Source organism: Haliaeetus leucocephalus, unplaced genomic scaffold, assembly GCF_000737465.1.
Source record: "Haliaeetus leucocephalus isolate CR32 unplaced genomic scaffold, Haliaeetus_leucocephalus-4.0 Scaffold140, whole genome shotgun sequence".
Classification (NCBI taxonomy): Eukaryota; Metazoa; Chordata; class Aves; order Accipitriformes; family Accipitridae; genus Haliaeetus; species Haliaeetus leucocephalus.
In genome coordinates, this window is record NW_010972576.1 from 821,269 (window position 1) to 834,461 (window position 13,193).

Here is a 13,193-nt window from a genome sequence, read left to right on the forward strand (position 1 = left end):
ACTAGTGCTGCCGTTGCAACCCACTCTCCCTTGGAGCAGTAAAGCCTTCCTTCTCCAGATGCAGCCAGGCGTAGTGAGACATTCATGATCTGCAAGCTGTTGGCTCAAAAGTCTAAAACTTCTTTGTTTGTTTTTGTTTTTAATGTTCATGGAATAGCACCATAGGAATTCACTCTTGATAACAAACAAATCCTGGGTCTGTTGTTTTGATTTGCTTTTTCCACCATCACAGATACTCTTACTCCCAGAAAAAAACCTCTTTGGGAAACCTCCCTCTTGGATACTACTGCAGCTTCATTTCTGAGTAGCTAAACCAGACAATTAGCTCATTCACAAAGAGGTCTGAAGAAATAAAGCTTAGTAGTGGTTCCAAATGTACTGCTGAAAACAAATTCAGTAGGAGGAGTTTCAGATGATCCTTGACTATTTCTGTTTCTCATGGACACAGATTTTGATTCGGGACAGGTTTTCATCTCAGTCTCTTTCTATGTTCAGTGCAAAATAAGAGCACATCATCAGAGATAGCTTACTTAACCAGTAAACGAAACATTTTCAGATGCTTACACTGTTCAAATTCAGTCAACTAGTGATTGGTCAACTAGTGATGACTGATGTAACAGTTCAGACTTCTCAGTCATTAGTAAAACAAAATACTCTAAAGATCAGTTATGTTTCAGAAGTAGGATTTTTCCAGTTTCAAAACACTGATAACCTGATATGACAGATGAATTTGTAAAAAAATACAGAACAATGCAGGAAGACCTTCTCGTTTCATATCTTCTTTCAAGTCCTTGTACACACCTTCTGCAGGATACAAAGTCAAAGCAACTAGATATAAGGACAGTATTCTGAGCGTGTGACCTGAAAGAGCTTTTTTCCCCTCCTGGACACCATACAATTATCAGAAGGAAGAACGGTCTGCAGGGTCACTTCCCCTGAATGCAACTGATTGAATCTGCACGCATCTATGACAAATGTCAAACCATGAACAAAAGCTTTTATATTCTCCCTGCATGCAAAGTCCTTTCACAAGCTTTGCAGAGACAGTCAAGTATGGAGTCTGCACATCATCATCTTGACTATTCCACTGGGATAGGTGATTTTGTTTTTTTATTTTATTTCAGTCTCTGGTCTTACAAGTTGTCATTTCAACTGAACTCATATAAAACATTTGTGCTAATAACTTCAGTTTAAAAAAAAGACACGCCTTCCTTCCTTTCCATTGTGCGTTCTTTCTTTCTCACTCTCCTTTTCTGGCATAGAGGTTCTTGTGTTATTTTTTGGTGTGCACGCTATCTGGATATTTTATACTTCTGTATCGTATATGAAATCCTTTCTTGTTGATTGTATCATCAGTATGAAAGTGAAGTAAAAGAGCTTCCCCTGCTGAATAAATTTCTTCTGGTGGCTAAAATAAATGAATAAACAAATAAATTATCTGTCCACTCTGTGTATTTATCCCCTTCATTCACATTTTTTCTCTTATGGATATTTCTCTTTTCCTGTTAAGCCTTGTTGTGTGACAGAAAACTTCTATCTCAGTCAGCTCTCAATTATAGGCTAGGAATTTTTGTGGCAGACTGAGGAAATGACAACCTAAACACCTAAAAGCTGGAGGTCAGCTTAAATCATGATGTTTGAATTTTTATCTGCTGGCAGAAATGTGCACTCTTTCAATCTTGAGCTCTGGGCCTGAAAACATCTTTTTGCACAATCTAAATAAATGTGGCATCATACTTTCTGAGTCTGATTTGACCTCTCCAATTTGTATGGAGTATCTCTGCAATCTTTTCTTATGAGACAAAGAAAACAAAGCTCCTCATACTTTTATCCTTCCCAGATGTCTTCTATAGTTCTGCTGCAGTCATGTAAGTGACTGGGCAGGACCATACACAATATAATTTTAGATGAACAACAGACTCCAGTACCTTTTTTCCATCATATTCTTCATAACCCTCATGATGGCCTGTTTTATTACTGAAGCACATTTATCAGAAGTACCAGCTGAACTACCAAGTCCTTTTTCTAAAGTTGAGAAGGTGGTAATATATACTTATAGTGCCTTTTTCTCACTTCAGTTCGGATTATTTTGCTTTCAATAGCTTTTCTATTTAATCCTGTCTTTCCCGTCTTTCCTATGCGGCCTCTGAAGCCATTCATCAATATCTTACCAGAACCAAAACAAAACAATGGCAACAAAACCCAACCACCCCCTCCACCACCCTCCCCCCCAAAAAATAAATTTCAACCCAAGGTTGGGCTATTCTCCAGTTTGCTGCTCTCCTACTTGTAAAATAGGGCAACTTGCAAGGAAAAATATTGTTTTGTGTAAATTAGTAGATGCTGGGCTCAGTTGATTCATTTTCATTAGAATATGTTGCCTACAGTTCAGTGGTAGCACCTTTCCTGCATCTTTAAGTGTTCAAAAATGCCCTAAAACAATTTAAGCCAACTTACAGGTAACTTGTCTGAATGACTGGGATGTTTGATCCAGCACTGTGGCTGAATCAAAAAAGTGGCATGTGGTTAATTAAGAGCTCCTATCATCTCATGTAGAGTCTTTCAAACCTTTTATCTAGGCAAAGAGTGTATGTATGAAAGTGTGCTGCATTTTGAACACATATAAAGAATTGATGAAGACTTGTGGCATCATTGCACCAGCTTTCACAAAACAGGCAGCCCACAGAACAATACAAGTCTAAAAGGAGAAATAATATATATCTTTTTCAGGATGTCACCTGGCCAATTTCCTCCCTGCCTCACAGTCAAAACATGTCAGAGATGCATATGGGATGTCAAGGCTTTCTTAAGGCCCATATTAAGCACACAGTTCAGGAGCACTTTTTTTCCCTAAAATCAGATTTAAATAGTAGGTAAGCATATTATAAATACTTCCCAAGCACCCCTCCCCCCATAAAATGTGACTTCTTCAAATTGAAAGAATTTTAATGTGATAATTTTCAACACCAGTACGTTTCTCTCTCTGTAAGGGAAAAAGCTGCTAACTATTTTTTGGGTGCTGTTACACACTCCACTGTCAGCTACCTACATTTTGACACAACATTACGATACTTTGGTCAAAAACTAGATAAGAATATTTATTGTTTAAAATATTTCAAGGGAATGTTTGTACTACAAGCCTGCAAATTTATATTAAAAAAAAAAAAAATCTGAAGCAGATAATCTAGTATCTTCATTATAAGGTGTAGTAAGTGAACCTCACTCCCTTCTTGACCCCTTCCTTCCTCTGCCCTGTCTTTCTTCTTGTTTTTGTTGTGGAAGTAAAAAGAAGTTTAGTACCTGGTTACTTACCCCAGATCCACAAAATCGACCAAGTCTTACAGCTGTCTTATCATGACCATCAAATAGCTCCACATAATCGTAACCACAGTCTGCCTCTTCTTCAACCTCAAAAGTCTGAAACATTAACTCGACTCGACAGCTGCGCTCTGCCACCAGGAGCCAGTCGCAGTCTGCCTGAACTGGATAGTTGTTATCGCCAAACTGAGCATGCGAGTACAGATCTTTGGGCTTGGTTTCAGCTTTCAGCCGACCACCACACTCTAAACGGAGGGGAAAAAAAGAAAAAAAAGGACGAAGAAGCTTATTCAGTGCAAATTAGCATTTTCTTTTCATAGATGCCCAGCCTTATTCAGGCTGAGTGCATTTTTATACCACAAGCAGCTCAATCAAACAAGATGTAGAGTGAAGTACTACCCAGAATGAATACAAATCCCTCATTCTGAGTTTTTCCTATATAAATTCTGTTTTATAACTACAGAGACTTGAGCATATTTCATAATTTTCAAGTGAAAGACAAAAAGACAGGGAACACCAAAGTCATAAGGAATGTAGTTCAAGTGGTAGGACATTCTTTGGGTAGGCATGTTAGAGGTGCCTGTGGCCAGCAAAGCAAGTGCTGTAGGTGGGGCATCCACATTTCAGTGGTGACAACGTTTCCACATGGGTTAACGACACCATTTGCAAGTGGCAGTGGAGGATCAGCTCTAGCACACATGTAATCAGCGATCAAGTGCAAAAGTCTTGTGTTTCATAGAAGTGTCAGCTTTAACCATCATGCAGTGCCTGGAGAGCCAGCTCAACACTAAACACCACTGCCAAGCTCGCTAGCTTGTTCGCTGCATAGTTCATGGGCATGAGCAGGTCTTAATCTGCAAAACATCGTGTCCGGGAGAAAGCTGCTGCTACCAGAGAAAGTCTTGTAGCTGAAAGCCTCCTCTTGAGGCAAGTCTTGAGCAGGAAATCCTTGCCTTATGACAAAGCCATTATTTCAGTATAAATCTCTATTTTTACACAGTAGCAAAATGTATGTGGGGCTTTAGAGCTTGTTTATAACTGCTCAAAAAGTTCATAATTTAAATATGAATTAATTTTACTATATAGTTGAATAAGCTGTTCTTTAGCCAGTTTGCTGGAGAACAGAAATTGCTGAAAATGCACTGAACAAAAGAAAAAAATAAAAAATACAGTGGCTAGTACTTTACCCTTTCTAAATATTTTCAGCAGCTATAATTAAAACTAGTATTCTATCCTAAACAGCCAGTGAATTCAGCTTCTACAGTAACCTAAATGTATAGGGTTTATGCATTTGCCAATTAAAAGGGCTATTGCAATGCAACAAAAACAGATGGAAAATTGTACCTAAAAGAAAAAATGAATTGTTTATTATGTTTCCATGAGATGCGTGGAGGCTTTTTTACTTTATGGGTACAAGGATTTCAATGAAAACAGCATAATTTAGTTTTGGTTTCTCATCAGGAACAAACCATCCCTTATAGCACCCATAAAAACACCAAGTGCAAATGAGCTTCAACCAACACCTGAGATTCATAAGTTTAGATTGAATTTTTATAAATAAATGAATAGATAATCCTATCTGCATTTTGATCAAATGTAGATATTATAAGTTGATCATTTTATAATAACCTGAAACAAATCGCAAGTTTCAAACATTTCTAAGCTTTGGTGAAGACATACTTTGAATTTGACTTCAGCGTCATGGACTCCACCCACATTAAACACGATGAATTGCAATGTTATATTGTGAGGAGTCACATTTCACCCGGGAGTTAATGACAGTATTAAGCAAATCCTTATATTTTAAAAACGTGTGTGGTTTTTTCTTAATAAGGAAATGAAGGAATCAAAACAGGAAATATAAATTATGTAAGTAGAGTAATCCATTATGCATGAACTGCTGTTCAACCTGAAATTTCAAATTTTTTTTGCTTTTAAAGAACAGATAGGAGCACATAATAAAGAAAATTTGCCAAATTGGATAGTTCAAAGAGTTATTGGTATTCTAATATACTGATTTCACACGCACACCCCTTTTTTTCTTCCTTTTCTTGATTTCATTTACTTCCTCTTTTTTTTTTTGACAGGACTGTTGCCAACATTAAGAACATCTCCCCGCTTCAGATATGGAACAGCTGCTAAGGAGAAAATGTTTAATGAGCTGTCTGCATTTTTTCCCTCTGCTTGCTACAGCGGACAGGAGTTTAAAGGAATCTTGTCGCCATACTAACAATGGCAGAAAATGGCAATTCACTTTCCCCTGCCTTTCTCCCACGGATTATAGCCTTATATTTTAGGATAAAGTACTGAATTTAGAAATCACAAGTCAAATTTTAAATTTCTTAAGGACTAAGTTGTAGTTTCAAAAGTCTACATCCAGCCAGCACAATGCCGCGCTGCATTAGGACGTGTGGGACAGGCTGTGATGGGTCTGCACAGAACAGCGCAGTGCTACGCAGCACCGCTTGCTTAGCCCTGATACCAGCACTAACCTAGCTGCACCACCCATCATGCTCTCCATTGCGCAGGTATGTCTGCTCTGCCGTAGGTACGATGCACACATCTAACTGTACAGGCATATGTCCAACTTGTCAAATGCTGTCGATCTGACAGCCCTGGGTGAAAGACTTTTTTCCTAGATCAGCTAAGGAACAAAACCCTCCTCGTGTTTCCTGACCTTTCTAGGGGCTTCTAGAACCCTTACAACCATAAGAGCAAATCAAGCGGTAGTCTCTTGGCTGTTTAACAAGCTGGACAGATGGGAAAAGCTTAAACCCACACTACCCGAACTAGTGAAGCAACGTTATAAATTTGATTCGACATTGCCATACGGAATTATTACAGTCATTTTGGAAGCAACACAGCATCCTAAACTGAGTGATATTTGAGATGTCCAAATTTGTCAGAGACATCCCCCGAGGGTTGACAGATAGGAACAGGACCTACAGCAGACCTGCAACCTCCTGCAGCAGTGGCTGGAGGCCAGGCAATGTAAATGAGGCCATACAGAAGGGATTTAGTTGCCTGTGTTAAGGCAACCAAATCACCCCCTGAGCAATGATGTTTAATGCTCTGTCAGGAGCGTTTTTATAAATTCCTTCTGGATGGGTTATGCCTTTTCTGAGAGGGGAAAATATAACATAATCTCTTTCTAAAACTGTGTTGCACTTTAAAAGCAGCATTTTATAAGTTTTGCTGTACCCAGGGAAGCCTTTCTATCCAATCCTTTTTTTTTTTTTTTTTGGAACTTTACTGCCTCTGCTGCTACAGTTCTATCCTGTTTTTTTGAAATGTTCAATGGAAATTTGGAATTTGGATAGCATTTCAAGCCAAAAAGTGTCACAGAAGGGAAATCAGAATCAGCATCAGGATCTACTACAATATGAGGCCATTACATCATGAAGATGCCAGGAATACAGCAGCACAGACACCTTTGAGCAGAGCATCCAGTTACTCTTTCACTGCTGTTATACTACACAAGTCCTTCTACTGCGCGAAATCTGCCAACAGGTCAGAAGTGAAGGGAGCAGCTTCCTCAGCTCTCCCTGTCTGTCTGCACAGCTATGCAGGATTGAGTGCAACCTTGCCTACTTCCATTGCATACCGCCAATTATTATTTGCTAGAAAAAATAAAATAATGAAATACAATCCACTGTTTATACACTTGTTAGATATCTATTCACTCACATGTGCATCCAAAGCACAGAGGTAAAATTCCCATGGAGCATCTGTGTTAGGCTCAAGACTGCAGGAAAAGGCTGCAAGATCTGAGTTGTCTCTCATTCAAACGCTACCTCAAAGCACAACCTGGTGATGTACTGTTCAACTTAGTGAGAACTTTGTGCAACAGCAGTTGACAGAAATAAATGTCCTTTCTTAAGAAGGCAAGCTATAATTTTTACAACATTATAAAAACTGGGCAGATTTTATACTTCAGACTTTCTCAGAAAAGCACTATTATGCATGCTAAGAAAGTTTTTACAGTTAAGGCATATAAAACTCAGCAGATATGAGGGAAATTCCAGCACGTCGTAACAAAATTGGCAATCTTTAGAAGTTAGGGAGTATACATTTGAAGTTCTTTCACATAGTGACTGCTCCAATTCTGCAAATTGAAAGTGAGAAGAATGAGACAGTAGTTTTACAACACCTGTTTCTAACAAGAGTTCTGACCTTTAATTATTTACCCTGAGGTAATTTAAAAATGAGTAATTATTACCATTTCTATCTAATTTTCCATCTAAGAGAAGGGGTTATTGTGGCATGGAAGGCAAACAATGGCATGCTTGTAAAAGAGGATTTTCCACAAGAAAAACAAATTGAATTACAGGTAGCTAAACTTTTCACATTCCAGGCCCAGATCATGAAGAGTGAATAGTTCATATACTGTTACTTACTGTCTTTCTCTAAAAGGGAAATTAAATTAATAAAGTATTAGAATTATTCTTAAGAAAGCAGAAGGGGAAAAAAGAGAAAATGCTAACATTGATATATGAGGATTTGTTAGCTAAGCACTACATGTCAACTTGATGGATACTCTGGGTAATATCAAATGATATTAACAGTGACTAAATCACCTTGACTACTATCTTCTATTAATAACTGCTGTCGGTCAGTAAACCTTATCTACTAGCACAGATATTTATAAGTATTTTCTGTACTAATATTTATTGCCAAATAATGGATGAATAAGAATGAACTTTGGAAAGTAAAGACAGACATTATGGCTGAAGAAGAAAACCAAAAAAACCTCAGAACCGCCTCGTCTTACAGCAGGCACTGGAAGTTCAGCGATTCAGCACTAGGGGCCACTGTAAGCCAAGCAACGTCGGGGAAATAATGTACACACTAGGAAAATGTCCCAAGAAATCTATTAATGCAATTGCCAAACACTATTTTCAGTGATTTCTGCCAAAGAACAAAATTAAATGGTAAATATGAAGGAGATGGTATTCTTAAGGTCCTAAGAAAGTCTTCAGTATTGTTTTTTCTTATTCTTCTTTGCCTTGTCTTTGCTTTTTAGCTCTACTGGAAAGTAATTGCTGTTTACACAAACCCCCGACTTTTGTTTAAGTTAGAACAGGAAAGTAATGGAGGTGCATCACATGCACCCATGAAGTATTGCTGTTACAACTACAATGAAAAGCTATTGAATCTTTTACAAACTAATGGCATGAATCCTAAGAAATATCTCAGATTGTCTATGCCAATATATTCATTTTATTGGATTTTGTTTCAATATCTTTTAACTGCTTACCTATGAGAGAGAGGGAGAAGGAGAAAGAAATGTGTAAAATATTAAAGAATACTTTCTGCAATCTCAGACTTTTCCTACTGTTCTTAAGGTTTCATTAGATTTAGTTGTAACATTGTCTTATCTGTTAACTCACCCCATTCCTATAAAATAAATGACTGAATACCTTCCACTAAAGAACAAAGGGGAAGTTATCGGTAAAGCACATCCTGATTTTCTGACCTGTAGAGTGCGTTGCTTGGAAGCCTTTTCTTTGAACTGATGCATCAGAAATGAAGCGGAGAAACATTTTGTTTCCAGTAGCAATAAGAGGATCTGGTATCTTATTGCCACACAAGCGTCCCAGAATTGGTGATTTTTCACTTTCACCGTCAAACACTTCCAAGTGGTCATAAGCACATTCTTGATGTTGTTCGATCTCAAACTCATTGAAGGTCTGGGGCGGGAAAAAAAAAAGCAAAATGACTCAATGTAGTACTGTGTTTACTGTACTTATATGGTACATATGTACTGTTAGTATGTTTCAGAATACAAAGTAGATGTAGTTAAGATGACAGATTTAACGTTACTGCCCCTACAAGCCTGTAACTTTGAATAACATACTGATTTTGAGAAGTGGAATAACAAGACAGTGAACTTTAAGAGGGCATCACCCTTCATACAGAAAGGGATTATAATTTTTATAGCCAATGAATATCCATAAAAGAACATTAAATCTAGAATAGTGGCCTTTCTGTTGAATTTGCACTGTTTGTAGGATTATTCCAAATTTCACAGAACATTCAAACCAGCAAAAAGCTAGAAATTATTGGTTCCTAAGATACTTGAGGATTGATTGAAACATCTGTGAAACATAATGCACCCCCCCCCCTTTTTTTTAAACTTATCTCACAACACAACTAAAGCCTTTGAGAATGACCTTTCCACATGAATGGTTATGCATGAAAGTTATATTTTCTAATCTATTATTTAGAGATCTATTTTTTATTATTACAACACTATTTCAGGCTGCACCCTTCATGCTCAGACCACAGTTTTGCTAGCGAAATCATTGTGAAAAATAACAAAATTATGTTGATTGTTTATTAAAAAAACTTCAGCAGACTCTTTTGCTGTCCTCAGCTCTCCCAAGAAAATTCAAATTGCTGCCATAGTTTGAACACAAACTGGGGCTCACAAATTTTATTTCATTTCACATCTGTGATGTTTCTTCTACACTTCAAAGCATTTATCTTAGTTTCTAAGCTCCTAGGGATTCTCAGTCTCGGTGCTCATGGCAGCTTGTAAGGACAAATTCAGGTCTATTAAAAATTGTAAATTTCAAGTCCTTTGGAGCAGACCCTGGCCAACTCACTTTTAAAAGCTATTGGAATTTAGATTTCTCAAACTCAGAGTGTCCAATCAAAGGCATTTCTGAAAGGTGTATGCCATACCCTACAGAAAATGTTAAAACACACACAACTAATACTTGCTTTTCAAATATGAAAGAGTAAAGCTTAATATCTGGTAATTTTCTCTCATGTAAACACTGAGAAGGTAATATACATATACAACTTTGAATTTTCAGAAATAACCTGCAATTTAAGGTGAAATTCAAAATCTGTTTTGTTCAACAAAATAGCATAAAACCACTAACTATAGATGTTCCCATGAGTAGTCATATAGCTGACCGTTCATGAAAAAAAAAACAAAGCCAAAGCCACTCTAAAGGATTAAGAAGCAATAATTCAAAGGAATTATACTGAACTGTCAAATACTGAGCAAATATCATAATTATGCATTCTGTCTGGTACACCAAAGCAAATCTGACCCAATGAATCCCTTGTGGAATCCAGCCAGTGTGAAATGTGATGGTAATTTATATTAACAGCTGATCTAAAGGAAATACAAAGAGCTAACACAAAGTCTTTTGCCCAAAGAACCAGAATATTCAGAACAACACTTTCGTATTATGAAAAGTGAAGAGTTGCATGATGCAGTGGATGTAGGTTTAATTCTACAGGAAAGTTTGGGGTTTTATGTGAAGGGATTGAAACTGCAGAGGCAGTGAAAACAGCTGTACAGCAGTCCCTCCTGCTGCTATTAAATTGTAGTCAGCCATCCTACTTTTATGATGCCAAGTACGTGTTGTCATTTATACCCAAATAAAATCTGACGGATTAAAAAAAAAAAAAAAAAAAGGCAGAAAGCTGACAGACTAACTGTAAGGGAGTTAGTTAAATATAGGATTGAGTCAAGCCAACTTGGAATCAATGGGAGCAATAGATGTGATCCAAGAACAGCCTGCAGAACTTCGTTTTCTTTTAGAGGAAAATTGTATCAGTTTTGTTCACTTCTCATCAGTACCAAAAAAACCCCACTCTCTAGGAAGCACTTCTTACCATGAACTGTAAGACACACCTGTTATTTTTAATATTTGACTTATCACTGGGATTCCTAAGCCTGCAGGGGAACAGTACATGTATATTGGGTCCCACAAAGAAGAACAGAAAAAAGTCCTAAATCTGTTGTGAGTCTAGCAATTGATTCTAGCAATTACAAAGAGAATGAAAGGAATTTGTTTTTTAAAGGAAAAGCAGATCTTAATATTAAGTGTTTAAAAGCTCAAAATGCCTGATATTTCAAAATACCCATAGACAATCTCCATTTTTTTTTAAAAAGCATTCAGTTCCCAGCAGTGAACTAAGAGCAGGCTTGAAAGAGGAGAACTGACACAAACTTTCCTTAAAGTTGAACGTAACTGAATAGTTGCTGCCAACAGGGTTCACAGACAATTTCATAAAGTTGGCAGGATAATTAAATCACACTCTATCTTCCTGGGACAAATATTGTTGAATACCTACTACAACATGAGTACAGTCCCCATTTTGATTGTCTCGTTAGCAGGAATGGTATTCAGAAACATTACATATAGCTTCTGAACATCCAGCTCTTTCTATCTATAGCACTCAACTGAGTAGATACGTTGGTGGCACTTATGGATAGCTGCCTGAATGGGACACTTAAGTCTGTCTCTTATAAACATCCGGCTGATTAGCTTATGAAAATCGCGCTCTCTGCTACATACATTTTCAAAGCCATCTTTATCTACACATTTCATTTAAAAATTCTGAAGTACATACCATTTTTTTCATAGGCTTCTTAATTACACCAAATGCCTAACTTGAAGCTTTTCGGGAAAAGACTTTTCAATGATTATCAGAGTGAGAGCAATCACAACAAAAGATTAGTTTCTGCACATACAACCCTCAAAAAATGAGGGCCTCAATTCATGTGTTTTATTACCATGAAGAAATCAATTTTCTCCTTGTTCAATTTGACTAAGTAAACTGTGAGGAGTAAACTTAAATATGGTGTGAAAGTCCAAGAAAAAATATTTACCTGTAGTGCAAGCATGGTATTAATATTATTGATAAGGCATCTTGCTGTACTAGACAGACCTTAAGGATATTATACACTCAGAATTTAGTAGGTTGACCCTAATGACTTGCACAGAAAAGTGAATTTCAGACTCTAAATGATGGAGGTATTTTTGAAAAGTCTATCTAGTAAAATTGTCTAATTTTTTCCAATTTTATTGGCAAAAGCCAATATAAACCTCTTTTTTTTTAAAACAGATGATGTGATATTTCACTAAAGAAATCTGAATGCTGGAATTTTGCCTGCTGAGGTTAAAAGTACTGAAGAAGCTTTTACAGTAATATGCCCATGCCTGGCTGGCTTTGGTTTATTCAGCCAGGATGAAGAATGCTTGCTCAGAAGTGGCAGTAGGAAGGCCGCCTGAATCAAAAACCTGTTTTTTCACCCTTTGAATGGACAGAGCATGCACACCACTCACTTTCCACCCACCCCCACACCCCCAGAACAGTTTAACCATTTTACTTCTGGTGAACAGGGATCAATACACAATCTCACATCAGCACCAGTAACAGGGGTTATGGTTTTGGCTGAGGCCAGCAGTTATGAGACGACAATACCTCTTTCATCCCTGCATCAATATTGGTTATTTCTTCTACCTCTCTGAAGCAGAAACATCTCTCAAGTTTATTTGCTCCAAAACATTTGTTAAATCAATTTATCAGATTTTAAAATATGTATGGCCAGCTTTTGTTGTGGCTGTCCCGAGTACTCTGGCTGAAGGAACACTGGGGCTGAGCTCAAAGCTGAAAAGCCCACTGGGCAGGTCTGTGCCTTTGGCTTTGTACAGAGGCTACGTAACCTCAGTAGGTCTGCAAAGCTCCCTAAGCTCTGCTAGCCTGTCTTCAGCCACCAGCACTGTCCTCAGCCAGCTTCTACTTATGTTAAAATTTGGAGCCACTTTTAAATGAGAAGTCTGTTTTCTGTATCTTCTTTTCCTCCTCGAAAACTACAGAACAGGAATGAAAAAGGTGTGTGGAGAGGACTGCTCATAATTTCTAATTTTGCTTATTCTGTATGTTGGATTTTACATAAATGGCCTCTGCCATATTTGTCAAAACTTTTTGCAAATTTTATTAATTGCAACAATGATATAGTAAAGTCTGACAGAAGGAAAGCATTCCTCCTGCCCTTTGCTGTCCAGAGTATTTACAATCACCACAAACTTAAATTCACAGTTCTATGATACTGAGTAGCCCCAGTT

The 13,193-nt window shown here is 37.4% G+C and overlaps 1 protein-coding gene across 1 annotated transcript in view; it reads right to left on the reverse strand.

Annotated features, from left to right (window-relative positions):
• Positions 1–492: 492 nt before the first annotated feature.
• Positions 493–13,193, reverse strand: part of TLL1 (tolloid-like 1) — a 139,612-nt gene continuing 126,911 nt past the window's right edge. The window contains exons 19-21 of the mRNA XM_010586065.1: positions 8,795–9,008; positions 3,313–3,563; positions 493–1,408 (exon numbers count right to left, since the gene is read on the reverse strand). Coding sequence (XP_010584367.1) covers positions 1,274–1,408; positions 3,313–3,563; positions 8,795–9,008 — 600 coding nt within the window. The 3' untranslated portion in view covers positions 493–1,273. The remainder of the gene's footprint in view (positions 1,409–3,312; positions 3,564–8,794; positions 9,009–13,193) is intronic.